This window comes from Necator americanus, chromosome III (assembly GCF_031761385.1).
Source record: "Necator americanus strain Aroian chromosome III, whole genome shotgun sequence".
NCBI lineage: Eukaryota > Metazoa > Nematoda > Chromadorea > Rhabditida > Ancylostomatidae > Necator > Necator americanus.
In genome coordinates this window covers 37195221-37223035 of record NC_087373.1, presented here as the reverse complement: position 1 = coordinate 37223035, position 27815 = coordinate 37195221, and the positions used below count along the sequence as shown (strand labels likewise).

Sequence of the window (27815 nt, the reverse complement as noted above, 5' to 3'; positions counted from 1 at the left end):
TTTTTCCTTCCTCAGTGTTCCTTTATAAATAGCTGGGTCTTTCTTGTTACTTTATTCTCATATCCACTCCTCCTTACTGAGGAGAATGAGGAGTGAATTCTTCTTATCTATCCTATTCATATTATTCCTTATATTCTTCCCTCCGTCTAAAGGTAGAGGGGAGAAGAAAATCTGTTAAATCCTCACTATTACACTCTTAAAGTTCTGTCCTATAGTAAAACTTTTAGTATATCCTGATTCTCTCGACTGGTGAGCGTCGCTTAGGTCGCACTGTTCTTGATCTTGATTTAGATCCAGTAGATTTTTCTTTATGTCTGATGAATGTGTATAAAACTAAACTAGGGCTGAATTAAAATGTTACGAGTCTACTTATATATGCTTCGTATGCGTCTTGGATTCCGTAAGAAGACGAGGAACTGAGTCCATCTGAAGTTTTTCTGTAAGGATTCAAACATACATGTGTTTCTGAAAATATCTAAAAGTTAAAGGCATCATCCCACGAATCTGAAGTGGTACGGATTTCAGGTGAAGTATTCGTGTACGGGATCGTAGATTATGGAGAGGTGGGTGATTCCGTCCATTTCTTGCTAATTGGCGTAAAAAATGGCCCGGAAGATGCGGCGTTTGCACACGGCTGGCACGCTCAAATCGAACTCGTTGTAGAAAATAGCGCCGCGGAACGCTCGAAGCCGTATCTTTCGGGCCGTTTTTTACGGCAATTAGGAAGAAATGGACTGAATCACCCTGCTCTCCATAGTCTACGACTCTGGAAATCCGTACCACTTCAGATTCGTGGGGTAATGCCTTTGAACAACGCTAAATATAACATACACAAATTTGGTCTCTGCATAATTTATTTCCGTGTCCTGAGTTCGTATCCAATATATCTGTCCTGAGGTGAGTAAATATGACGGAAACGAAACCATTGGCGATTTCTTCTTCCAATCTTACTAACCAGTATTATTTAGCTAGGTGCAACGGCACTTCGCTGCGGAACCTAGCCGTCTACTGCGGGACACATTTTCCGGTACTAAAGCAAGTGGAAAACATTTTCTGCTGCCTGTTTTTTTTTCGCAAACTTTTGCTGAATAGCAATCAGCAGCCAATCAGGGCACATTCCTTCACTAGAGCGCATTAATCCAATTCGAAGATTTTTCTGGATATGGGCTCTGAAACCTGTGCTCCTCAGTGATTTCTTGAATTTTAATTGGATAATCGAAATAATAATCCCCGACGTCAGTAAAAAATATAAAAAATATACAAAATATACACTACAAAAAAGTTAACAAATTTTTTTTCAAGGAAATAGAAATATACACTATGAAAAATTTTGCTACATGTTTAGCCATTAGGTTATCCGTGGACGTTGTTTTGATGAGAGCGGATAAAATTCAATGCTGCTTTGTGTTTTGTTAGGCTGTTGATATGTTGATAGTCGCTGGGAAACAATGGGTCGACGTCATATTTTCACACCTGTTCACCTGTCATCTATAAATGCAAAGCTGGCGTAGATTGACCTACACTTGCCCGGCGGAATGTTTCCGATCTACTCCGCGTTATTGGCCTTTTTGCCGCTAATCCTAGCTGTCGAGGACTGTGTCAAATCGGCTAGGGAAGACAGATGTAGTGAGATTTTCCAGGACATTGAACTATGTAATGAGGAATCCTATCGGCCACAGTTAATGGTTGGATCCTTTGTGTGGATTTTCATATCGTCGACACATTATCCTGAACCCGGCTGAATCTAGTCTCATTTCAGGATTGTCTAGTAACATGTGGAAAATGTAGCGCATTTTCATGTAATAATCCACAACCGGATGCATTTTTTAATTGTACCGCGTTGGCTTCACAATGTAATTCAACCGTATGGGAACATTTTATGAAGGTGATTTTTCGTTGGATTTTTCGTTGAGAAATTCTGAACATCGGTGATGGTGTTTTTTTTTCTTCAGGAAAAATGTCCTTCTACATGTGGAAAATGTGACATAAAAAATGCGAATCTTTGTAAGGATGCTAGCGATAGTGTGATGTGTTCAACAATGGTGGTAAGTGGTCATAACTGTAAACCCTTTTGGATCATCCATTACCTTCTACAGAAAAAGTCGAATTTCCCGAAGAACGCGGACCTTGCTGGCTTGTTGTTTACTCTAAATCTTTGAGAATGGGTTTAGCATGGCGTTCTTTCGGTCCTACCGTGGTTCTAATTTTTTTTATCACTTAGAGAAGGGCTCAGGAAGCAATATCATACCAGTCAAGCCCCAATCATTGTAGGGATAGCAAGTGCTTGTAGCACTTTATCTCACAAGGCGGCACCAATGAAAAATACAATCTGGAAAATCAAAAATTTGAGAAAAAAAAAATCACTTTGTAAGAGATCCGAAAAAGAAACAACGGAGAGTTTTTTGATTGTTTCTTTTTTTGCCTTTAGCTTTAGATTTAGAAATTAGAAAAGTAAGTGTGAAAAAGTGCAGAAGCTCATCTATTTTTAAAAATCTCCCCTTTTCCTCTCTCCTATATTAAATTCGAAGAAGGGAGATTTTTTACAAATTTAAATTTGAAAATTAAAATAAAATTTTTTGCTAGATGTTAATATCTTCAACTTTTTGAAGAGAGAAGATCATAGTAATACCGCTGAATCTTTATTATAATATAAATGCCTCTAATATGACGTCACTCACATTTTGAGGTTGTAAGATTTGTGAAAACTTTAGAAAATACATTAATCCGTAAACCCAACCAATCTCATTAGCGATCCTGTTAGGTAGTAGAATTTTTTAAATGGTCGAATTCACTGGAATTTTTCTCAGCGATTGTTTCAGGTGAGAATTTTGAAAAAATCACACCTCCCAGCAACTCTTCGTTATTCAAGTTTTCATGGCTATGACTTACATTACTAATATATAACTCTTTGAGAATGATATAATTTCAAAAATACTTTTTTGAACACTTTTTCTAACGATTCTTATTACCAGATTTCAGGATTTTACACAAATGACAGTGCGTATTAACAATTCTAGGAACTCACCGGAATAAATATTACAGTAGTATGAGAATATAATTGTTTTTAGATTAAATTTGAAGTGCGCGTATATGTTTTGTGTTTCTATTTTTCTAAAATCATATACTGTTGTTGTCCACAGGAAACATGTTTGATATTTATGTGGTCTCTGAAATGCGGGTTTTCGGCTCGGAGTCGAGTTAAAATAATTGGAAACGTGGTTTTATTGCGATAGTGAGTACGCTTAAAATTGGAAGATGGGACCCTTACTTATCTCTGTAGTGTCCGATTATCTAACCCGAGCAAGCAACAGTCCCAACACTTTGATCCCAACCGCTTACGCAAATGTAGAATGTCGAATTTCGTTGAAGTTTATTTCCTGGTCACAAATTGTCAGTGGGCGTGGTCTAATGCACTCATCTACTCGCTTACTCTCGTAGTATTTCTAAAGAACAACCATCTAAAAGTAGTTTTTTTTTTAAAAATATTTTTCAAGAACAACCATCTCAGAGTAGTTTTTTTCAGCAATTTTGCAATTCTCTCGACTTCTATGATCAAATGTCTGAACAGTGCGCTTCGACGTGCAATCGATGCCCTAATCCCGGGGATAGCGGTGAGTTTTTGTGTAGGATTATCCACTCATTTTGTCTTTTTTTCTTTTCGTTAAAAAAATTAAATTAAAATTCGGTTTAAAAAATTTAATTTTTAATTTAATTAAAATCAAAAATTAGCTATGGTTATGGGGATCTAAACGCAATTAATCAGCAAAAATTAAAAAAAAGACATTGTTATTCTATGCGTCTAATTTTCAAACGTTTTTTTTAATCTAAAGGCCATCATCTTTGAATATTTGTATTTTTTAAATCCGTGGATTAGAAGGTAGTAAATTGGGACGGGTTTGTGGTCTCACGGTAATTTCTGGCTTATTTGTCAAATTGTTAACGTATCTAAAGACTCTTTCTCACTCATCTTTGAATATTTGTATTTCTTCACACAACGCTCAGTTTCTGGATACCTCCTGATCGGTATTACTGACATCCAAATGTGAGCTAGAACCATTTCGGCGCTCTCTTGGCTCCTTCTCCTTGGCGATGCCGTCGGAGATTGGAAATAGTGCCTTTATTTTTGCATTGGTTGTGGCCGAGGCAATCATATGGATCGCCTCCACTGCCTCTGCCGCCAGTAACACCTCTAGCACTAGGAGAAAATCACCTTTCGCCCAGGATTTCTGACGGAACAATTCGTCCGTTCTCTCCCCAACCCAAACCCTGGTATCCATCTACGTATTGTAGCGTTCTGCGCTTCTCGGAAAAGGATCTCACGTGAGAATTTCTCACCTTATGTAGCAGGAGAATGACCTGCCAACCCACCACAAATTATCCTGTGAATAGCCAGCCCTGCTCTGTAAAACTTTGGCGAAATTCTAATAATCTCTGTTCCATTTTGTTTTTTGTCCTTTCGCACATCTGTCGGAAGTTTTAGATAAATAAATAAATAAACAAATAAATAAATAAATAAATAAATAAATAAATAAATAAATAATGCCATTTGACAAGGTTCCTTCCTCGTCGTCAACAGCGACAACGGAAGCTGGTCGATACAGTCTGAGAAAGAGTGATATCCTATCAGGTCAATGATTCCTATACATATATGCTCGTGGAATTCGACAGGGATTCTTTGTACATACGGAGTCCTCAACCGAAACTACATAGCTAACTACATTACAGGATGGCACAGAAAAACGGGGAATTTTTTGAAGGTAACTTTCACAAATGAGAAAAATGACTTACAGAATTTCTTATTGAAAACAAGAAGTCGAATACATGACCTTAAGCGTACTACCAAAAAAGCTCAATTTCTAGACACAGTTTCCGCAAGAGGGCGGGTGTAGCGCAGTTAGTAAGAGGTCTGCAGAGGCAACACGCACGGTCGATGGTTTCTTTGGTGCGCACCAAGCCTTTCATCCATCCGGCGTAGATAAATTAGTACCAGGCTTGTCTGAGAGGATAAAAACATTGAGTGGACTCATCGGCTAACCCCCGTAAGTCATTGTAGAGGCCAGTTACACATTCGTAAGCCTCAAACGATTCTGAATTGAGGTGAACGCATGGTGGTGCATCCTAAGCGGATTGATTAATGCCATATTTTATCTTTTATCCTTTTATTCTCTAATATTCCTGTGTAAGATGATGGCCATTCAACTAACGGATGCATTCCTGGAAGCTAAGAGTACTAAGAGTTTACCTGGCACATTAAAACATTTCCCGGGGAATTGCGGCGATTTCTTCTCGAATCCTCGTTTTAACTCAAATTTGTCGATAGTGCGGTGTACGTTTTGGTTTCGGAAAAGAGAGAATAAGAAGATAAGAGAAAAGAGAGTAAGGAAAAAAATCCCGTTGATCATTGCATTATCACCATTTTTGTGAAATGAGAATGGGATCCTTCGGTGGAAAAAAAAAGAAAAAGAAAAGCAAAAATGAAAATGAAAAATGAAAAATGAAAAAAAAATGAAGAAAAAGAAAAATGAAGAATGAAAACCGATTCATTGGTGCATGAAAGTAGTAAATGTGGCTAGTGGTAGCGAACCGAAGGATCCCATTCCCACCTTCCCTTGTCTACTAACTTCGATTTCGGGGCTGCCTCTACTATGTACATTTAAAATTTCCCATTTCCCTTTTGTCACCGTTTCCAAAAAAAAAGCGTGGTTTTCAGTTTCCAAGACCTGTAAGGACCTCGCTCATGACTGTCGTTCGAGAATTTCGCTATGCGACCATCCGAAATACGATGGTTTAATGCGACGAGCTTGTGCGAAAACGTGCAACAAATGTGGAACATGTTACGATGCAACTGATCGGTTGGGTGTTTTTTTTCAAGTATCTCTGACCTTGTTTACTTTGTTTACTTTTCTTTACGTGAATCTTTCATTCCAGATGTCAACAATGGGCTGCTCGTGGTTTTTGCAACAATTACGAGTACACACACAATCTTCGAATGAAACTTTGCGCTAAAACGTGCAAATTATGCTGAAGTAACGTTTTCGTATAACAATTTTGTGCCAAACTAAATATTATTGTACGTATTGATGTTATAAAGATATTTCTATGCTTTTGTTCTGTTTTGATACTCGACGTCGGGCTTTGAGTAGGTCAAATACAGTAAGAAGAACACGTTCCATGTTCGCTGCAGGATCCTACATATAGGTATATGGCTATACTTCAATGTTGAATCATTGTTCGGTTTGAATGAAATTTTTTTCAGTAAATTGCAGTGAAATGTAAATTGCATGAATTTTGCTAAAATTTTAATAAAATCTATTTTAAAGAACGTTCACTCATATTTATTCCTTGATTTTCGAAGAACTCAAATTTTTTTCTCGCGTCCATCTATTTTTTTTAGCTATCGTGCGTGTTTCTGACGCAGTTCATGGAGGAGTCATAAAAATTAGATCAATAATTAATATTTAAACTAGTAGAAAAATCAGATCAATAATTGAATAAGTTAATAGTTAAATTAAAAATTTAACACGACACCCGTTCAGAATGCGAATCTTATCGAATTGTTTGGCATTGAACACCAATTTCTTCAAATTCTGCTTCCTATTCTGAACGGTGTAAAATTCTGGACATACAGTAATAATTAAATCAATTTATTGAAAATATTTTTTTTTTTTTTTTTTAAATTTTTTTTTTTTTTTTTTTTTTTTTTTTTTTTTTTTTTTTTTTTTTTTTTTTTTTTTTTTTTTTTTTTTTTTTTTTTTTTTAAAAAAAAAAATTTTTTTTTTTTTTTTTTTTTTTTTTTTTTTTTTAAATTTTTTTTTTTTTAATTTTTTTTTTTTTTTTTTTTTTTTTTTTTTTTTTTTGGCGGCGGGTTTTAATTTGGTTAAAAAAAAAAAAAAAAAAAATTTTTTTTTTTTTTGGTGGTTTTTTAATTATGGATTTTGGTTTTTTTTTAATTTTATATTTTTTTTTGGTTTAAATAAAATTTTTTTGGTAAATTGCAGTGAAATGTAAATTGCATGAATTTAAATTTAATAAAATCTATTTTAAAATATTTAAGTTTCTAACGAACTCAAATTTTTTGCATTTTTTTTTTTTTTTTTTTTTGTGTTTTTTTTATGGAGTTTATGGGGGAGTAAAAAAAATTAGATCAATAATTAATATTTAAACTAGTAGCCAACTTAGTCAATAATTGAATAAGTTAATTTTTAAATTAAAAATTTAACGTCCCGTCAGAAAATCTTATCGAATTTTTGGTATAAACACCAATTTCTTCAAATTCTGCTTCATTCTAACGGTGTAAAATTTAATGCAGAGGAATGTAAATCAATTTATTGAAAATAGTATTTATTTCTAACGCTCAAGCCAACTTGCTGAATCTTAATTTTTTGGCGAAATACTGGGTTAAAAATTTTGCAGAGGAATGTAAAAGACAAAAATATCTATTCATATAATGTTATAGACTTTACACACCGCATAACCATCGAGGTTTATGAAGCTTTTCGAGGCTATTAACATTTTACGCCAATTTCCACACTCCAGCCGTCATATACGAACGTATGGAGCTTGAAGTTGGCAGCCTACCGGAATCGAACCAAGTGGCGGCGATCGCTAGCCAGTCGGCCATAGCTCATCGCATTGCTCCAGCTCCACATTCCACACATCGTTTGAGTGTTCACGTGTTCATATATAAAAATAGGATTCATCTAGACAATGCAAATTTTTAGTTCGACTTTTTAGCCACGGCAAAATATGGATATGTTATGAGCTGCTATTTTCTTCGGATTTTAAAGAGCTAACGGCACCTCCGAGTGGTAGCAGCGTTCTTCTCGGAAGAGACGCCGATCAGAACGGGATTTGCCGAAAAATACTGTGACTCTAAAGTTTTTAAAACTAGAAATTAAACTAGATAATTCAAAAAGAAGGGTTCAAGAATAAGATAAACATGAAATTTTGGTTGATTATGAGGTTTTAGATAGAAATTCTCATTTTTTTTTCAAAAATTTTTTCCAATAAATTTCTGGGCATAGAATGAACTGTTTATCTCTCATCCAAATCCATTGCTGCTTTTCCCTGTGGAAATTGATCAGCCTCTATCTTTGCTCCTAGTTGGCATTTTTTCTATTATGAACATAAACGAATCTATCGGGTTCTTGCCTACTCTTTTTTCCAACTTCTGAATTTTTCTTGGATTTTTTAAATTTATTAATAGAGACCAAGGATCAATAATTTGATTATCGTCATTTTGAGTACTATATAGTCACTTGATGGCCAGAGGTCTCAATAAAGTTTTTCCAGAAGGACAAGGAGAGGCGTCTCTATATACTTTTAGAAGAAAGCTTCGAGAATGTTTCACAATATACTTGAACTGTTCCAGAAATTTCTCGAATCAAACCGGAAGAAAAATTTAAAATTATGATCAGGTAGGAAAAAAAGACTCAATACATTTGTAGTGTATTCGATAATGTATGTGTAAAAGCTCTTCTAATTCACTTTATTCGCTCATTTAACCAGTAATTCTCAGATGTTTTTATCGTTCTTCATTAAAATAATAATAACATCAAAGGATTTTTCCGCCATATTGTTCGTTAAGTATCTCAAGGACATCTTCCAGTGAAGCTTGTATAAGGAAAAATTCGCTTAATGGTAATGATGATGCCATTTCTTCGGCCGTTTCGTAAAGCATCGAAATTCGTTCTTCCTTTCTTTGTCGAATCTAAAAGGAATAATTCGGTAGGATGCGGATAACAACATGTTATATGTTCAGAATTCGTTTCAAAAATATCTAGGGAAAATGAATAAAAAGAAAAAAGAAAAAAATAAGAAAAGTAAAACGAAATCCATAAAAAAGGCAACCGAAAAATAACCGTAAAGAAATTTAAAAAAAAATGAAATTTTGAAAGACGTAAGCAATAATGAGTTGCTGCGCTTTCGGTGACTACTGTTTTCATGAAATTGAGGAATATGCCGGAAATTTTAGGAAGAAATTTCAGTGTGCTCGAGTTATAGGTTTTTCAGTAGTAATGATCCGCCAGTACTTGAAAATATCGCAAAAATTCATGCCTATCTAATTTATTCCGTTCAACACCTTTTCTGCTGTTAAAGTTGCGAGCGAGCTAAATTTTAGACCGCTGCCGCTTTTTGCGGAATTAATATGGTCGCTGTATTCCGTTTTCAATTTAAAAAAAATCACCAATATATTAGGAGAAATATAGTAGAGATTTTTATGCTCACCTTAAATTTTAAATAAAGTGAGCCACTTTGAGCTGGCACCAAATCACCTGATGGGAATGTTTTCAGCACTTTACTGATTACCTGAAATATTTTGTTATATTATTTTACTGTACGATATTCTCAAGAGATACGATGACACTTACAGTATCTTTGTCTTCTTGTGAGTTTAGCGTCATATGAAGAAAGAAGTAATGTGCATGCCTAGAATTTTGTCATAGCACCTTGCCATAAAAATGGAAAGACAGTGTGGTGTTCAAAAAAAAGTTGCGTTAACCTGGATTTAAGCGTTTGACTTGCTCCTATGGCAACAAGTCTTCCCCGAACAAGGACACCTATTCGTGAACAAAGCGCTTCACATTTTTCCATAGAATGTGATGAAAGCAGCAGTGCTCGACCACTAATACGCATTGTTTTTAGAAGCGACCAGACATGATGGCGCGTCTGCAAGATGTGAAAAATGTTGCAGAAATATACCTGAGACCTACGTGGAGGTAGAATAAGATCATTCTACAACTTTCAGAAAAGAAACAGCACTTTGTCTGTAACACTAACTTTCGGATCTATTCCAGCAGTTGGCTCGTCAAGAATTACGAGTCTTGAAGGGTTCAACAGTGCCGCACCTATGCTAACTCTTCTCTTTTGTCCACCACTAAAAAAGGATGGCATTAGATTAATTTTCAAATTTACACTGAAATATAATCTACGTTAATTGACTTCCGCTACCACGCCCCCATAACTATAGCTAAGTGGAACATCGCATGTCAGCATCTCTCTAGATTCTACCTATGTTTACTTCTAAATTTAGCTTCTTTTTCCTCCCAGGATACCTCTTCTGCCGACATATTTGTCTCTTGTCTCAATTTATCCGCAACAATTGACTTAGTTCACTCAAAGGCATAACCCCACGAATCTGAGGTGGTACGGATTTCAGGTGGAGTATTCATATACGGGATCGTAGATTATGGAGAGGTGAATGATTCCGTCCACTCCTTGCTAATTAGCGTAAAAAACGGCCCGGAAGACACGGCACGAGCACAAGGCTGGCGCGCTCCAATCGAACTCGTTGTGGAAAATAGCGCGCCGGAACGCTCGAAGCCGTATCTTCCGGGCCGTTTTTTACGGCAATTAGGAAGAAATGGACGGAATCATCCACCTCTCCATAATCTAGGACCCCTTATACGAATAATCCATTTGAAATCCGTACCACCACAGATTTGTGGGGTGATGCCTTCAAACGGCAGGTGGGTGTTACGGCTAACGTGGTCATCCGCAGCTTTGGCGAGGTGAGTCATTCATGAGTCAACCTTATATTTTGGGCCATCTCTTCGGTCTTCTGCAAGAACTTGCATAGGATCGTTCATCCGTCGCTGCTAGATAACCTGTGAGACGTTATGTCTTGCTCGAACTGCCTGCGTACGCGGTTTCTTCAGATCTCCTCTCACCATTTTCGTTCAAAATTTTTCTTTACGTCTCGGTTGCACTCCCCAGATTTGGTCTAGGAGCCATCTCAAGACAATTTTTGGAAAAGGCAATCTGACGGCCTCTGCATAACGTGACCAAGAAAGTCTACAACTACTGAAAAGGGTTGAGTAGAATGTTGGTATTTTCTAGGCACCTGTGCACCACATCCAATTCTGCATGAAATTCTCCGTTATGGCATGTTTAGAAGTAGCCAAGCACCCATCTCGATGCCTTCCCGTCCCGTCCCATCGAGCTTTTCCGTCACCGTAGGCGGTGCTGCCGACACCTCCGATCTTTGCATCGTGAAAGGATAAATAGCGGAGAAGCAGATCCGCAACTTGAGCACGTTGGCGATTTTAGTCGACTACAGGCACTTTGTTAAAGAGTTCAGGAGTTGTCGAACTTGTCTCAGTGCATTGTTGCTGTACATTTATCTGCCATCACTTTTCTTTATCTTTTTTACAGCCCAAATAACAGAAGTCATCCTCGAGTTCAATAATCTGCTCGTCCACAATGATTATCATTGAGGGTCTATATCTAATTGCATTCTGAGTCGGAGTTGTACTCAGTGGCCTCAATGCAAGATTCGCTACATGTTGCAACTTCGTGCTGCTTGAAGTGATTACTAGTACACCGTCGGCATTAGTAATCAAGATCGACTAAAGAAAGTGTAGATGATGCTAGAACCACATCAACGAAGCACTGCTCAACTGTTCATCGCATGATAACAGCGACAACAAGGTTAGTGGAAAGGATCCTGCGACAAACCTCTCGTCTTACTTCAATCGATGAAGTACTCTCGGGTGGCGTTCGAACAGCAGAAGTTGTTTCTTAGTTCTTAATTAGAAATATGGTACCACTCGTGTTCTCAAGACGACGTCATCATATCAACCTTTTGTCTTTTTACATTTCGAAAGGAAGTTGAGGAAAAAATTTTCAGAAATTATGTTCTGCTGTTTTTAATCTTCCTTCTAACATCATTCTTTTCATCTGATGCCATTTTACCAATACAATAATAGGTATAACCTGCCATGAAATTGCAACACGTTATACCCATCACTGTATTGGTAAAAGTAAAGGTAAAGTGTGTGTAGATGTTGCAAAATTTTCTAAGTCTTCGCCCCAGAAAAGACACTTCTCTCTACAAGGCGAGTTTGGATGCAGTGAGACGGAGTGGAGTGGAGAAGTGTCTTGAATTTGCTGTGTCACTTCTGAACCAACCACTACTGTTTCCATGATATCACCAAGAAAGCTCTGTTACATTCACTTGCGAAAGTGGGCGCGTGTTTGCTCAACTTCGCTTCAGTTTTATGTTGCTCTGATTAAAGGCAGCATACCACGAATCTGACATGATGAAGGTATCCGGAGGGAAAGCTAGAGACGAGGTTGTACACTGTGGTATCTGCTGTGGTTCCGCCCATCTCTCCTTAATCGTCGTAAAAAAAACGGCTTGGAAGACGTCGTTTTTTACGACCTAGTTGTAGCGCGCCTCCCTTGTGCACGGTGTCACGAGTGGTCAAAGATTAAAGGCATCACCACGAATCTGAGGTGGTACGGATTTCAGGTGGAGTATTCGTATACGGGATCGTCGATTATGAAGAGAAGGGTGATCCCGTCCATTTCTTCCTAATTGCCGTAAAAAATGGACCGGAAGATACGGCTTCGAGCATTCCAGTGCGCTATTTTCTACATCCTACAATTCTACAACAAATTCGATTGCAGCGCGTTAGCCTTGTGCAGACGCGCATTTTCAGGACTGTTTTTTACGGCAATTAGGAATATATGGACGGAATCACCCCCCTCTCCATAATCTACTATCCCGTATACGAATACTCCACTTGAAATCCGTACCACCGCAGATTTGTGGGGTGATGCCTTCAAACGGCACGGCAAGGGACCAGAACGTTTACACAGATGAGATGATTCTAGCGAATCTCGCAGGAAATAAAGCGGTTCCGACGCAGGCGCAGGGAATAAAGCGCTTTTCGCGACGATTGGGGAAATACGAGCGGAATCACTTTGGATCCCGCAATCTACAATTACACCTCTAGTTTTTTCCAAAGATCTCCTCGTCACGTCAGATACGTGTTGTGTTGCCTTTAAACTTAGTATCAAGCAAAGATTCATCGCTCAGATCCTCCCTGCGCCGCATTTCTGAACGCTATCTCCTAGCAATGTTCCACTGCTTCACTGGGATATCCAGTGAAGCAGTCGTTTTTGGTAACTAAGATGAAGAACCGACCGTGACCAAAGGACTAAAATGTAAACAGATTTATCATTTGTTATTTCGAAATGCCAAGAGCCAATATCATTGTGATCTAGGAAATTTCAGGGCAGGGGCGGCACAGTTGGCAAGAGGTTTCTCTGTGACTGCACGATCGACTGAATGTTCGCCCTAGCACCAGCCATTCCTCCGGAGTCGACAGATTAGCGTCAGACTTGTCTGTGAGGATAGAAATCTCTAATCTGACACATTGGCTGGGCCCTGCATGTCATTGCATAGGTTAACATGCGTTCGTACAGTAAAATATCAGCTATGCCGAATCGCAGTCGACTGAGCTGGCGCATCCTGAGCAGATTGGTCTCGCAGAGACTTTATTCTCTATCCTTTGATATCACTATGCGAAGATTCTTGCGTGGCACCGTATTTCTTCAGCTTGAAGAAGTGAAGTATGCCCTGGTCGAAATTTTAAGGTGCACGGTGCATTTGTATCGTCGACATAACGTGATATTGTTGCTAGTGTTAGAGCGTCTTTATGTGGCGGAGAGTGCTTCGGATTGCGTGGTGCGTAAAATATCTTTCAGATTACAAAGAGTTCCTATAAAATTGGACATCTTGGTTGACTAAAAAGTGTGCTGTTTTTCTGACTCTATGTAGAAAAAATTTGTTGAACGGATCTGTAACCTTTAATGATCATTGATCAAAAACATCATACCAGTCACAGAGTCGTACCTGCACTTTCCAAACGCTTTGCCCGCATGCTTTGTGAGGTCCAAGAACCGGAACATTTCATCAGCTACCATTCTCGGATGTCGATATCCTAAAAATAAGACATATTTACTTTCTAGCACACACTATCAGCTAATCATTTCGCTTATCGAACCGACCTAGAAGCCCAGCAATAACTTTCATGTTTTGCTCACACGTTAGGCGAGGTAGCAATGCGTCTGACTGTGGGCAATAGCCAATTCCCTATAATTGTATATTTTAACAAACTTGGAACGTGTCAGTTTATCAAAAGCGATTTTTAAGCGCATTTTATAAAACATCTGACCTGAGTTCTATTCACAAACTTGTTACCGATGAAGACACTTCCATTATTAGCAAATCGAAGTCCTGTTATTATGTCAAACGTGGATGTTTTTCCGGCTCCGCTTGCACCAACAAGACCAAAACAGTCTTCTTCTCGGATGCCATAAGTAGTGCTTTTCAAAGCACAGTTCGTCCCATAATATTTGGTAAGGTTCTACAACGTAAAGGATAAAGGATGAAATCCACAGTGTTGATGTATGGGTCCTATCGGGATGCGTTCAAGACTCGAGTTCAATTTAGAATTCGTTTGAGGTTTATGAAAAAGCGTGCAGCCTTACAATGACTTGCAGTGGCTACTCGATGTTTCAAATCAGCGTTTTCTTTCTTCCACACGAGTGTAGTACCAAATTATCGACGCCGGCTTTGAAAAGTTTCGTCATGGCTGAGACGGATTCGAAATTCGAATTTGATTGATCACAGCAGAACCTCTTGTCGTCTGCGCTACATCCGCTCCTCTTACAGGTATATAGCAAGAACTTTCTTAGGACTTAGGACTTTCTTTGTTGGGCGAATAAGGCATCACGTTCGATTTCACCCTTTCAGACTGTGAAGAAGGCGATATTGCCGAAACGTTAGCCACGAATAAAGGATAGTAACAACATCGTGGCCGGCTCAATTAAAGAAACCAATTATATATCAAGATATAGACAGATCAACCTGTACAGCTAAGGCGAGTTCTGAAATGTTATTCTCCACAAATTCCCTCTCTTCAATGACGTCCGCTTCATCCGGTACATCACTTTTCTGCAGAGTCATTCCTGTGAATCAGCGTCTTCGTATAGATTTAGTAAAACCACAGACCTCGATGTAGGTTTTCTTCAACAGTGCCCTCAGTAGATATCTATCGAAGTGAAATTCATGAATAATTAGGAGAAATGAAAAGATACCACCATGTACTAGAAATGATACAACTGCATCTCCATTTGCTGCAAAATGAAGATTTGAACCAAAAAAAATGTGCAAGCATTAGTACGATATAGGTGAGAAATGGGTGAGTCTCATCCGCATTTGGATAGCAAAAGAAACCACTACTTTGTCTAGAAAAGAAAACTCGCATGCGAACACCAGAGTGGTAGTGATACACGACAAGCCGGAACAATTAAAATAGCTGCTTGCTCTTTTGTAGTTGCACTGCTTCATAGCTATCAACCAAACTGAACAGGGATCGTCAAAAGTTAGCTGCGCAGTTTTTTCATGATCAGAATCGCAGCATATCTTACAGAAACTAAGGAGTATTGCAGAAGTAGGAAACGTCGTCAAAACATCGCAAAAGATTCTCCCCCCGAAATCAGTGCGGTGAGCGTCATTGAACGCGCAATTGAAAGAGAGATGTTAGGAGTATCCCGGTTCGCACAAGTGAGGAACGGGATTCGGAGTTTTTTTAATAGTCAGCCATCAAAGATTAGAGAAGCCAGAGACGACGGAAGAAAGCAAAATAAGGTGACACTGCGCTTCACCAGCAACGGTTAGACCGGAGCCATGAGCGACTGGGTACCTCGCGATATTAATCGCACTACGAGAACACCCCCGACAAGATGGTCAGATTTCTCCACGAAATCCTTCAAGAAAAACTTTGATACGCTCATGTCCCACGGGAAAGGAGAAATCACAGTGTGACCCTAGAGGGTAAATAGAAGGTTTACTGGCGCCCGCTCTTGAAGCTCGAAGGACAACGGGAGTCAACGCGATCAGGGTGATTCTAATAAGAAAAAGAATAGAGTTTTTGGAGCTTGTCGGTGTTAAAGGCAGTGTATCACGAAACGGTGGAATCTCTGCGGAGAAATATAGAGGCTGGGGTGTAGATTATCAGTACGAGCGCAATGGTACGCATTTCCCCTTGATGGGGAAAAAACGGCGTGGGAAACGCCCTCTATTCCTACAAGGTATGTAAGAACGCGCCGCCTGCACGAGCGAGCAGTTGACGATGAATGAGATCTCATTCGCAGCATATTCAAGTAAAAACAATGAATAAGTCGCAGAGGGAACCGGACCGTGTACAGGAATGGCGCATTCTGATTGTTCCGTAGAAACTAAAATGTTTTAAATGCCGGTTTTTAAGGAACGATAGTATAGATAGGCAGAATGCTTGATGCCGAGATATCGGAGATCCTAGCAATTAAACCTAGTTATGGGTAGCATTTTCTTCGGTCTCTAACACGAGGCTTCTTTCTCAGTTGTCCTTCCCTAGGAGTCAACGTCCTTTATCAAGTCTCCCTGGGGTCTTTCATGTTAATTTGCAGTTAAACACTACGGATATTTCTTTATGCTGTATTTATTGCGTTCAATTCCGAATCGAGAGAGGATAAATGTTGAAAGGTGAGAGGATCGTCCAGAGTTTCAATAATTTTTTATTCTTCGAGAAATTTCCAACTTTTCGAGCGTCACCGTCGCGATGTTGCAACGCGAAAGTGGCAGACGGCAGTCTACGACGAGGTACAAAAGCCTTGGTTACATCTGAGCGCTTTCCACTCGTCCTCCGTACCTTTGAGAAACTCGTGTTCCAGAAGTTGTATACGGTATTTTCACGTTACTAAAGATCCCATATCGCACCAAAAGAAAAAGGTTTAGAAGAATTAATAATTCTCGACTTTTATTTCATCTTTAGCATTGTGCCTTCTGCCGCTGATTGGAGAATAAGATCAGTAAAATAAACTCACACACATTCTCTCCACTCAGTGTTAGGTCGGGAAGAAGTTCTGTTAGGAGAATGCGTCCAAATGCGTAACATGGGAAAAAATAAACGGTTTGTATTTCCTTTAAAAAGTAGATACTGTGTGAGGAAGTAGTACAAACAAACAACAAATGAATTAATGTTAGCTCACATGTCCTCGGTAAATGAGGATGAACACGACAACAACAGTCCCGATTTGATACACCTGACAAAGAAATTCAGCCTTTCCTTTTCCGTCAATAAATAAAGAAATAACGTAGATTAGTGGAAGTATTGTAACGCAGTATGCATAAAACAAAAACCTTAAAAAGAAATCATTACGAACTAACTAGCAGCTATCTACTGTGCTTCCATTCCTAAGTAAACTAAGAGTTCATGGAAGAAAAAGGGAAACTATGAACAAGCCGAAGAAAAACGTGAGACAAGAAACTGCGTACATCAGTATACAACACAGAGTCAAGCGTGTGATGGGACTTTCCTATCAGGACAGTGGGGAGTAGTGAATGGAACATAGCATGATAATCAGGATAAAATATTATGTAGTATTAAATAATTACATACGTAACAAAATATGACTCAGTCGTGGTTCAGTCGTTTAGGTCCGTTGTATCCACACGGTCGATGGTTCGAAACCGCCCCGGTGCAAACCAAGCTCTTCATTCCTCCGGGGTCGATAAATTGGTGCCAGACTTGTCTGGGAGGATAAAAACACTAACTTGATCACCGGCTGGCCCCAGCAGGTCATTGCATAGGCCAACACGCGTTCCAAAGCCTCGACGATTACGAACTCCAGTAAAACGCGTTGGCGCATCCCAAGTGGATTGATTGTCGCCAGTGACTTTAATGTGACAATAGGAGCTCAGGGAGGTTCGACACCTCCCGGAGCCAATTTTTTGAAAGGTAGGTGGATACTTGAAACTACTCTTAAAAGATGAAGATTTTAATAATACATAATTTTAAGCACTTTAAACATGGATCAGATAGAATCTGCTGGCTAAAGAAGCTCAGATTCTGTTAGATCTAGCAAATAACTTCAAGATAAGAGCAAATAGAGAAATACTTAGGGTAGTTTTTTTTAAATAAAATAATGTTGGTCCCACAAAATAGTCATATCACTGCATATTTTTTGAGATCTTCTAGTTTTTTTTTTTGAATTTACACGGAACAAACGTAGAATTTTTGACTTTTTTGGATTGCTCCGATTTAAATTTTTACAGCACCATACGTCCCGAAAAGGAGAAATTCTGTATGCAGGGATTCCCTTAGTCCTTCTATCCGAATTTTGAATGGTGAATTTTTAAAACGCCGTTCACCTTTTCCTGGAAAATTGCTAAAATAACTATTTTTGCGCAACCGCGACTTTTATTTCCTTTGAAAAGTGCTTGATTTTTAAATAGAGTCTAATAATTCGGAACAATTCAAAGGCATCATCCCACGAATCTAAGGTGACACGGATTTCAGGTGGAGTATTCGTATATGGGGTAGTAGATTACGGAGAGTGGAATGATTCCGTCCATTTACCCCTAATTGCTGTAAAAAAACGGCACGTGCTCAAGGCTGGCGCGCTTCAATCGAACTCATTGTAGAAAACAGCGCACCGGATCGCTCGAAGCCGTATCTTCCGGGTCTTTTTTAGGAAGGCAATTAGGAAGAAATGGACAGAATCACCCTTCTCCCCATAATCTATGATACCGTATACGAATACTCTACCTAAAGTCCGTACCACCTCAAATTCGTGGGATGACGCCTTTAATGTTAAGTCAATCGCATTCCGCTGTTTTGTAGCCAGGAATTTTCTCTATCAGATGTGATGTCCTGCGGTTTTCAGGGCTTTGCCACTTTTCAAAATTTCAGATAGGACAAAGATGGGAAGAGTAGCATTTTCCTCCCTCTGTCCCATTTATATTCCGAACTACGAGGTCCCAAAAACAGGTGTCTGATATTTTTATACAGGGCAAACATTGCTCTATAAGAAGGTGTCCTAAAAATTACCAGCGTGGTCCCATTTTCACATTATCAGAACAAAATGTTTCTTTTTTTCATCTAACTTTCTTGTTGTTCCCTGAAATTCGACCTACGCGTCTCTCTATCCACTTTGCTGTCGTATTATTTTCTCTTTAATCACTATTCAAAGATATTCCATAGATTTTAAATGGATGGAAATATTTCAGAAATATTTCAGCAAATTTGCTTCAATTGTTACATGATGTTTCTAGGCTTCTGATAGCTACTGAATTTTACATTTACCATTCTTTTCTCAGTTACATAATTTTCGACGTTGCACATTCGAAACACAAAAAATTTCCGATACATAGAATTGATTACCACCGAGTACTGTGGGTGAAACGATGGAGGGAGGGGAAGGGTGGGAATGTTTGAGATGGTCGTGTCCCATCACCACGCCTGACCTTGGAACAGAGATGTGGCAAATTATAGGGATTTCAGAGAAATTTTCCTAGCAACCTACAATTTGTGTTTCGAACTGGTTCACCTCATCTCACCGATGTTAAACCAAAAAAATAAATTATTTTGAAATTAGGAAAAATAATGAATAATAAATAATAAAAAGAAAAAAATGATAAGTTAAACGTAATTTCTTACATAAGCATCCAATTTATATTGACTTTATAAATCACAAATATTAACTTCATCGTTAACGTAACAAAACCTATGATGAATGAGTCCCAGACGAACGTTGTTGCCCAAAAAACCAATGGTGACAATCCAGCTAACATTTGCTGCAATGAAACATTTAAAAAAAAATAACAACAACAACACTTCGGAAATGAGCTGTCAACTTGTGCAGTCCGCAAAAAGAAAAGAAAAAACCATAACGCGCTAACAGTAATAAATTCCCATCATTTTCTGCATTTTTAGGTGTTATTGCGCGAATATGATCACGTTGGATGTTCATTACAATTACAATTACAATTACAGGACAACAAAAGATAATTTAAAGGTATCACCCCATGGGGTTTCCCACCAGCGCCCCCGGAAACCCTGCCAATCAATTATTCTTCGGTTCCATTTTCTTTCGCCACTCCCCTCGGACCAGTCTCTTATTCGTATTTGTCGTTGTCCGTTAATTTCGTCTATATAACAACACAACCACAAAACCAACAATTAAGATAAACCTAGTTGTAAATTTTTCTTTGGAAACGATTTTTGGGGGGGGGGGGGGGGGGGGGGGGGGGGGGGCCCCCGAAGGGGGGGGGGGGGGGGGGGGGGGAGGGGCCCCGGGGGGGGGCCGGGGGGGGTGGGGGGGGTGGGGCGCCATCCGGCGACTAGCCCAGCGCAGGGCCCCTCCGGATCCGGGCAGTCGGCCCTGGGTCCCCCCACCGATGCCCGCTGCTCCTACTCGGAGCGGACCCGGGGCACGACACCCCACGAATCTGAGGTGGTACGGATTTCAGGTGGAGTATTCGTGTATGGGATCGTAGATTATGGAGAGAGGGGTGATTCCGTCCATTTCTTCCTAATTGGCGTAAAAAACTGCCAGGAAGATGCGGTGCGTGCACAAGGCTGGCGCGCTCCAATCGAACTCCTTGTAGAAAATAGCGCTCCGGAACGCCCGAAGCTGTATGTATCTTTCGGGCCGTTTTTTACGGCAATTAGGAAGAAATGGACTGAATCACCCTTCTTTCCATAACTTACGATTCCGTATACGAATACTCCACCTAAAATCCGTAGCACCTCAGATTTGTGGGTTGATGCCTTCAATTGTCGAAAAACACGTTCTGGATGCATGACAAATTATACCACCAGAGGTGCAAATACGTCGTTTTTTTCTTCTTTTCTTTTTTTTGCGAATATTATATAGAAATCCGTCAAATTATTTCGGACCTGGTGTCTAAAATTGGACAACCGCTCCTCGAGCAACGGGGTTACAAATGTGGAATTGAGCATAACAGCAATCAGAAAGATCAGAGCAGGGATCAGGAAAAGCATTGAGAGAGTTCCGACATCTTTCGAAATATACGTAACCATGACGTGCACCTGGAGATTCCCTGAAAAACAAAATTTTAGGAAACAATAGCTGCAATTCATTTAAAATATCCATTCTTTTGATAGAACATGAGTTATTTTGACTCGGTTACTTTCTATCTTCTGCTGTATTAATGTCAGATCTTACGGTATACAGAATAAATAAATAAGTTATAAATTTTTGCCCCTCTGAACGACAACAGTTAGTGTCTGGGACCACTCAGTTATACAAAATAAATACTTAATCTAAATTTTCAAAGTAAATGAACATTATTTTAATGAATGTCAGCATCGTTCAATGGTAGAGCGGGTGTAGCGCAGTCGGTAGTCGGTTCCGCTATGACTGAATGATCGATGGATGGTTTGAAACCACCCTAAGCCTCTCATCTCTCTGGGATCGATGAAATCGTATCAGATTCATCTGGAGGGAAAAACATTGCCCGTAGGACCCGCAAATGATTGATCCCGAAGGAGTTGTTCAACGGTATTCACACTAATTCTAAAATCTTCTCAATTATTTATTTTTATTTTAATTTTTTAATTCTGTTTGCGCTTAAAGACAGCATACCACGAATCTAATGTGGTTAGGGAGTCTGCAGGAAAAGCTAGGGGTGTAATTGTAGATTGCGGCATCCGAGGTGTTTCCGATCATATTTCCCTAATCGTCGTAAAAACCACCGTGGGAACCGCTTTAGTTCCAACGAGGTTCGTTAGAAGGATCCTCTATGCGCACGTTCCGGTCCCTTCGGCTGCTTGCTCATCGGTTTTACTTGAACAGGTCGATGAGAAGACCTCATGAATCTATCTTCGACAGCTCGCACGCGGTTGCGGCGCGTGCACAAGGTTGGTGCGTTGGAGCGCAGATCGTCGTAGAAAAAACGACGTTTTCCATGCCTTTTTTGACGATCAGGGATAGTTGAGCGGAATCACTCCGTACTCCCCACTTAACGATCCCGTGTCTAGCTGTTACCGTAGATTCTTTCATTACGTCAGATTCCTGGTATACTTATTTTAAGTACTAATCTTTACACTTTTTCAAAGTTAAAAACACGTCCTCGATTATGTTACTCCCACTTCCTCGTTTCTATTCCTTTCCCGTTTTTATTTCAATCTACAATTGCTCAAATTCAATTCATTTTATTCTTCATCTTTTTTTAAAATTAATTGAATTAATTTTTTTAAATGCTACTTTTCACTTTTACGTAAAAATGTTCATCTAATCACAAAATCACTGGCCTGCTGCATATTCGACGTCGGTGATAAAATGGAAAAGTGTCTGCTCTTTATGGTATATGTATGAGGGTATCAACCAGGAATAGTTTTGTGATCCCTGAAAAGGTGTTGTATGTACTTGCCATATGGATTTCTCCATTTTTTTTTTTTTAGTTTCAGTTTGAAGGCAGCCTACCATGGAATTGAAGATGTTAGGATCCCATCACGAATATATCAGGGTGGAGTTGAAGATCAGAAGTATGGGAGTGATCACACTCAACTCCTACTAGCAATCCAGAAAAAAACGGTTAAAGTAACTTTCGTTGTACCGGTGTCCTCAACGATACAACTTGTTACGGGTGGTGATGCGCAAGCGTCTGCGATTGTGCTGATTGCGGAGCTACTGCCGTTTGCTTCTGTTACATTAGACGAATTGCGAGCGTTGGATGACGGCGGAGTTGCTTGCGTTCTATCATGCAAAAAGTTGCGTCGTAGGGGGAACCGGTGCTACAGAGGCTGTTTCTTACGCTTTCGCCCTGGATTACTGAATGGAATTGAGCATTATCACGCTCATAGTCGTGAACAACATCCCTTCCTCCTCCTATTCGCCTAGAGATCTCAACGCCGACCATTCCCCTATGCGTTACTTTTAAAATCAGTTGTAATCAATTATCCATGATGCTAAGCAACGTAGGAAGCATTTTTTCCAGCGACAAATCATCAGTACACTCCCAAGTAGCATGAAAATGTTTTTAGAAAATAGTCAATACAGTTGTTAAGGAATAATTTTAGGTTTTTTTTTACCACAGAGACTTCCGTTTCGCTCCGAATTATAACACCTCCGGCTGCCCAAGGAAAATCCGTCGGCCATAGTTCTTCCCAATTGTTTGAGCTGTACTGCATGATCTAAAATCAAGATTCTAATACTGAATTATCTGCGAATGTTTTTTCTTTAAAAAAAACACAGCGATATGTTCAGTACTGCATAGGATTTACATCATTTGTGCAATGTCACATAGATTCGTAACAGAACCAAGGCACCATTTTCTAAGTGCATTAAAAATAGCTTCCCGTTTCGCTCTTTCTTCTTGAGATTTTCTTAGAAGACGCTAAATTCAGCGACGACGTTTAAAAGACGTTAAATTTAGCGTCCGACGAAAATGGGACGTGGGAAGAAAACCTCGAGGAGAGCGTAGGGTAAACATAAGGAGTGCGCAAGGTAAACATTCCGGTTATAGATCGTTAGGTTGTAGGTTGACGGAAGCAAACGAGGGCCGCTAAATTCCCCCCAGTCCTCCTGAACAAACGGCGTGGGAATCGCTTTAGTTCCTACGAGGTACGGTAGAACGCCCCATTCATTTGCATGCTCCGTTCGCCTCGGCCTCAGCTTATTCATTTGTTTTATTTGAATAGGCTAGTGAGGGCGTATCATTAATCTTCAACCGCTCGCTCGTGGACGCGACGCGTGCGCGAGGACTTCAACGTTGCAACTACATTTTTTTATTATAGAGAGAGGAGAGTTTATGGGATATGGTCAAAAACTTTCAGGCCTTGAAAAAAATAGACCAATGCATAACAAAAAACACAAATACTACAAATGCCGAGGTTTCAAAAGAGACTTTTTTCGTTTGTTTTATTTGAATAGGCTAGTGAGGACGCATCATTAATATTTAACCGCTCGCTCGTGGACGCGACGCAAGCACGAGGGTTCCGCGTTGCAACCGATTTCGTAGGAAAGATCACTGTCTTCCACGTCGTTTTTTTTAGGATTAAAAAACGACGATTAGGGAAAGACGAGCCACGCTGGTTTCCGTACTCTATGTACAACCCATACTCCTCGCTTTCTTTGGGGTTTTCGTGCCGCGTAAATTTCATGATGCGCTCCCTTTAAATACAACTACACACAACATAAATCTTGTAAATGCACAAAAACTTTTCCTTTCTCCAAAATTAAATTAAAATTCTGAACAATTTCCCTTATTTTATGGACTTAAGTGCCAACCATCTGAACAATTTCCCTTATTTTATGGGCATAAGTGGCGACCAAACTCTCCATTTTTCTGGATCGATAAATTGATGCCAATCTTGTCTGCGAGAATGAAAGCACTGGCGTGATAGATTGGGTAACCACTGCAAGTCATTGTAAGGCTTCATAAAGTTAAGTTAAAGTTTCTGGCGTTAATCAATCCGCTTGGGATGCGTCGCCACGTTTACTTCAATTCAGAATCGTTTGAGGTTCACGAACGTGATCTGGCCTATACAATGACTTGCGGTGGCTAGCCGATGTGTCAAGTCAGTGTTTTTATCCTCCCAGACAAGTCTGGTACCAATTTATCGACCCCAGAGGGATGAAAGGCTTGGTGGACACTAGGGCGGATTCGAACCTCCGACCGATCGTGCAGGAAGCGGAACCTCTAACCGTTATATTACATCCGCCCCGTAAGGTTTCATACGAGTTTTTAAACCTCAAACAATTCCAAATTGAAGCCGATCGTGCAGACTATCGGTTCCCATTGTGACTTCTTCAAACGCTTCAAAATATAATTTCATGGGGAAAAAAGTAACACGTTCACCTCGATGTTCGGATACTTCTCCAAAGCTTTCTCAATGAGTTCCACTTTATCCGTGCTATTAAAAGCATCGAATATCAAAAAACGGCCACGTTTTATTCGGTTGAGAGACATATCGGGATCTGTAATGCATAGCATTATCTGGTTAGAATAGTAATGGTAATCTTATCATGATTATTTAAACAGAACTTTACTTTACAAACCTTCGACACTTGTTATTTCGCTGCGAGTACTGTTTCCTGCCTTCCAACCGATTAGAATTGCCAAAGCGAGAGGAAATATTATCTGGAAGGGTAACAGAAATGGCGGACCTTCGAATGTTATGTAATGTTTTATGTTTTAGGCTAAAGTAGCAATTTCAATTTACCTGATTTGTTATTAGCGAAATGTTGCGACGTGCGTTGTGGACTTTTTGAAACCAAATATAGAAGATCTGTTGCAATATTCGTTCGCAAAATCCTGAAAAAAAACAAGAGTAGAACTGAGAATGCTATTCGACACAGGATAGCAGAATTCGATCACCTTTACGTAGATCCATTATTGTCGGATCTTGAAAGAATGCTCGTGGTTTTTCATGCGATGATGCTTTCTCGCCGATTTCTCCTATTCTGAAATGTGTAAAATGCGCGAAAAACTTCAATTATTCCCGAAGAAAAAATATTCTCCTCAACATACTTCAAAAATGCCTCTTCAAGTGCGTTCATCGATAAACCGAAACTGTCAACTTTAAGCGATTCTTTCTTATTCTCAAGTTCAGCAAATAATTTCGGAATGCTTGAAAATAGATTTCATTTTATTTTTATATCGTTGAGCGTTTTTTTAAAAATGCAACTTCTCTCGCTGATTCCTCGGCATTTCAATGCGAAGTTGTTTCCCGTTCATTTCACCAACTTCGGCTTCTTCAATGTGTTCTTTCACAACCTAGAACTAGTAAAATAAATACAGTATCCAACGCTTGAGGGTTTTTGCTTATTTACTTGTGTCTAGGTGAAGCGAAACAAATAATTCCAAATCAATAATTCGGGAACACCATTTGATACGATTTCATAGTGCCATAATTTATTTACTTATTTCCTACAAATTTTTTATAAGTTCAATAGCTTCTTAAAGTCAAACCTGTACTGCTGCATCAACCACTTCCTTGGAAACATTTTGAGAAAACACTAGGTTAAGAATGATCCCAGGTGCGAACCTACATAAGAAAAAATATTGTAAACCTTCTGAAACGTCCAATGTAAATGGGCTTCCACTTCCGCTTCCACAGCAATTACCTTGCTTTAAGAAAATTTGGAGTTCCGCTACACATACAAGTTCCCATGTACATAATGTACATGAAATTTCCCATTGCTTCGGCTTCATCCAAGTAATGTGTTGTCAAAACAATGGCTCTGAAATTTCTCGATAAAATTTCGGTAAATTTTCATATTTGCTGCAGTGCTGATCAACTACCTGTCCTTCTTCTTCGTTTCTATCAACTTCTTCACAATTACTCTTGATTGAGGATCTAGACCTGCTGTTGGTTCATCCAACATCACCAGCTCACTTCCACCGATGAAAGCCATTGCCAAACATAGCTTACGCTTTTCTCCTCCAGAAAGCTTTCCTGCTTTCTTTAAAAAGTTTTTTTTTTCAAGTAAAGTAGTCCTCGTTGGAACTTCTTTAGCTTAGAATCATCAAAACGACATAAGTAGGATTCGAGTTCTTGTTAAGTCAATTCGAAAGTTTTTTTTCTTGTCAATGTCCTAGTTTGAGGAGCTAAATATAACAACGATTACAGTATTTTGAGGTCATTCCTTGATCTAACAGTTGCCGTCAGACGTATGGTTTTAGCTTTGTGTGTACGAGTATCGCAACCTCTATTTCGGAGTTCTCATGAGGTTTAGACTAAGATTTTGCGATTCCACCTAGATGCTCCTTTACTGAAATACACAGTGAGCATCTCGTTTCCTCTATCTAATCGTCACAGCCTGCACGTGATATGACCACCAATCCTCATAAGATCCAGTCACCTTCCTATCATATGGGCAAACCACACGGCTGGGAGTTGTGCAGAGTCGGTCATGCGGATTATTGCGTACCATCTGACACTTGCGACTTGCTGGTGGTATTTCCACAACCCTCATGTCATTCTGTGGACCTGCTAATCAGCTCTGCATTGTTCTGCTCAGAAATGTAGGGCAGAAAAAGCGGAATCTTTTGTGGGCCATACACTACGAACCTGGACCTTCGGGAGGGAAGTCAAGCCTGTCGAGTAACATGGTCTTTAGTCGGGTACCCATTGGATATAGCCACTTTATGAGGCAAACCACAGTTCACTGACCACTTTTTCCCTGGCTATTCGGTACTACACTTGCGGGCGTTCTGTACATGCTATCTAAAGTCAAATAACGGATTTTTCATTTTACTGGGATGGATCAGGATGTTTTTGTTATTTGGTTTCCGATATCGCTTACCCTTCAATATCCCATTCTTCAAGCAGATGTGCAGATGCAAGAAAGCCAACCAGTTGTCCACCGGTTTCCTCATTATGAACTTAATCCGGAACTGCTGACTGAGAAGATTGAAGCACGTATTGTGTTGGGCAGATTGGGCAAGAATCACCAATGCAGCGACAATACAGCAGTGGTTTGCGGTCCAAAATATGCCTTCGATTTTCCAGATGAAAACGATGACGAGAGTGGGTGCCAGCCTTTGTACCGTAGCCAGGCCTCTAAGTTGTCGGTGGTGCTGCCTCGACCATCGGAAAAAGGAACAATTTAGGCACAAATTTATCGACGTCATCATTTGTCTTGTGCTCAAACGTTACATAAAGCTGGTGCTGCGTAAGCAGTTTTAAACAGCCTACAGCGTGAAATCGTTTGAATAGAGCGACGTAACGTATGACACACTCAGGTTCGAATGTGGTACTACGAAGTCGTTTAAGAAAGTTGTTGGAACTACGAAAGTGGACAGGAACATATCTGAACAACCGGTTTTAGATTATGCTAAGCGCCTACCATATGCTATCTGCGGGGCCCTCAGTATCATTTATGAAAGATGTCACTTTGAAGCCATCAAGTATTTAAAGAGGGACCCTTTTAGGAGAGTTTTGTAAGATTGTACAGGACTAGACGTACAGGTAAGTCATTCTTGAGGCACATAATGAGGTTTTTCGGTAACCCTCATAAATTCCAGCTGTTTCAATTCAAACCCTGTTAAGACAACGATATTGTCTCTAGACTCATTGAGTATGACACAGCGGAGTATGACACATATAGACAGTCATCCTCAAGATGTCAACGAAACACCTTGATTTTCCTAAGTGCACAAAGATTGCAAATATCATGTACGTCTCAACGCTGCGCAATATTGAGCTTAAGATTGGTGTGTTTTTTTT

The 27815-nt window shown here is 39.5% G+C and overlaps 2 protein-coding genes across 3 annotated transcripts in view; one reads left to right on the top strand and one right to left on the bottom strand.

Moving 5' to 3' along the window:
* Positions 1-1535: 1535 nt before the first annotated feature.
* On the top strand, positions 1536-6025 carry RB195_012172 (uncharacterized protein; the record flags this gene model as incomplete). The annotated part of the gene is made up of 6 exons (XM_064193914.1): positions 1536-1685; positions 1760-1885; positions 1953-2045; positions 3524-3611; positions 5711-5852; positions 5929-6025. 6 exons carry the CDS (start codon positions 1536-1538, stop codon positions 6023-6025), a joined length of 696 nt encoding a protein of 231 aa, XP_064051497.1.
* Positions 6026-8554: 2529 nt separating this feature from the next.
* RB195_012171 (uncharacterized protein) overlaps positions 8555-27815 on the bottom strand; it is a gene marked incomplete at both ends in the record, with an annotated part of 35263 nt that continues 16002 nt past the window's right edge. For both annotated transcript variants that reach the window (XM_064193912.1, XM_064193913.1), the window contains 25 exons: positions 8555-8710; positions 9229-9309; positions 9372-9429; positions 9503-9669; positions 9781-9877; positions 13643-13730; positions 13798-13882; positions 13965-14156; positions 14660-14746; positions 14804-14928; positions 16660-16756; positions 16825-16975; positions 19275-19411; positions 20517-20680; positions 21894-21987; positions 22674-22775; positions 24443-24561; positions 24643-24724; positions 24807-24898; positions 24962-25047; positions 25115-25213; positions 25272-25360; positions 25556-25631; positions 25711-25827; positions 25889-26049. In XM_064193912.1, coding sequence (XP_064051495.1) covers positions 8555-8710; positions 9229-9309; positions 9372-9429; positions 9503-9669; positions 9781-9877; positions 13643-13730; positions 13798-13882; positions 13965-14156; positions 14660-14746; positions 14804-14928; positions 16660-16756; positions 16825-16975; positions 19275-19411; positions 20517-20680; positions 21894-21987; positions 22674-22775; positions 24443-24561; positions 24643-24724; positions 24807-24898; positions 24962-25047; positions 25115-25213; positions 25272-25360; positions 25556-25631; positions 25711-25827; positions 25889-26049 — 2802 coding nt within the window. The remainder of the gene's footprint in view (positions 8711-9228; positions 9310-9371; positions 9430-9502; positions 9670-9780; positions 9878-13642; positions 13731-13797; positions 13883-13964; positions 14157-14659; positions 14747-14803; positions 14929-16659; positions 16757-16824; positions 16976-19274; positions 19412-20516; positions 20681-21893; positions 21988-22673; positions 22776-24442; positions 24562-24642; positions 24725-24806; positions 24899-24961; positions 25048-25114; positions 25214-25271; positions 25361-25555; positions 25632-25710; positions 25828-25888; positions 26050-27815) is intronic.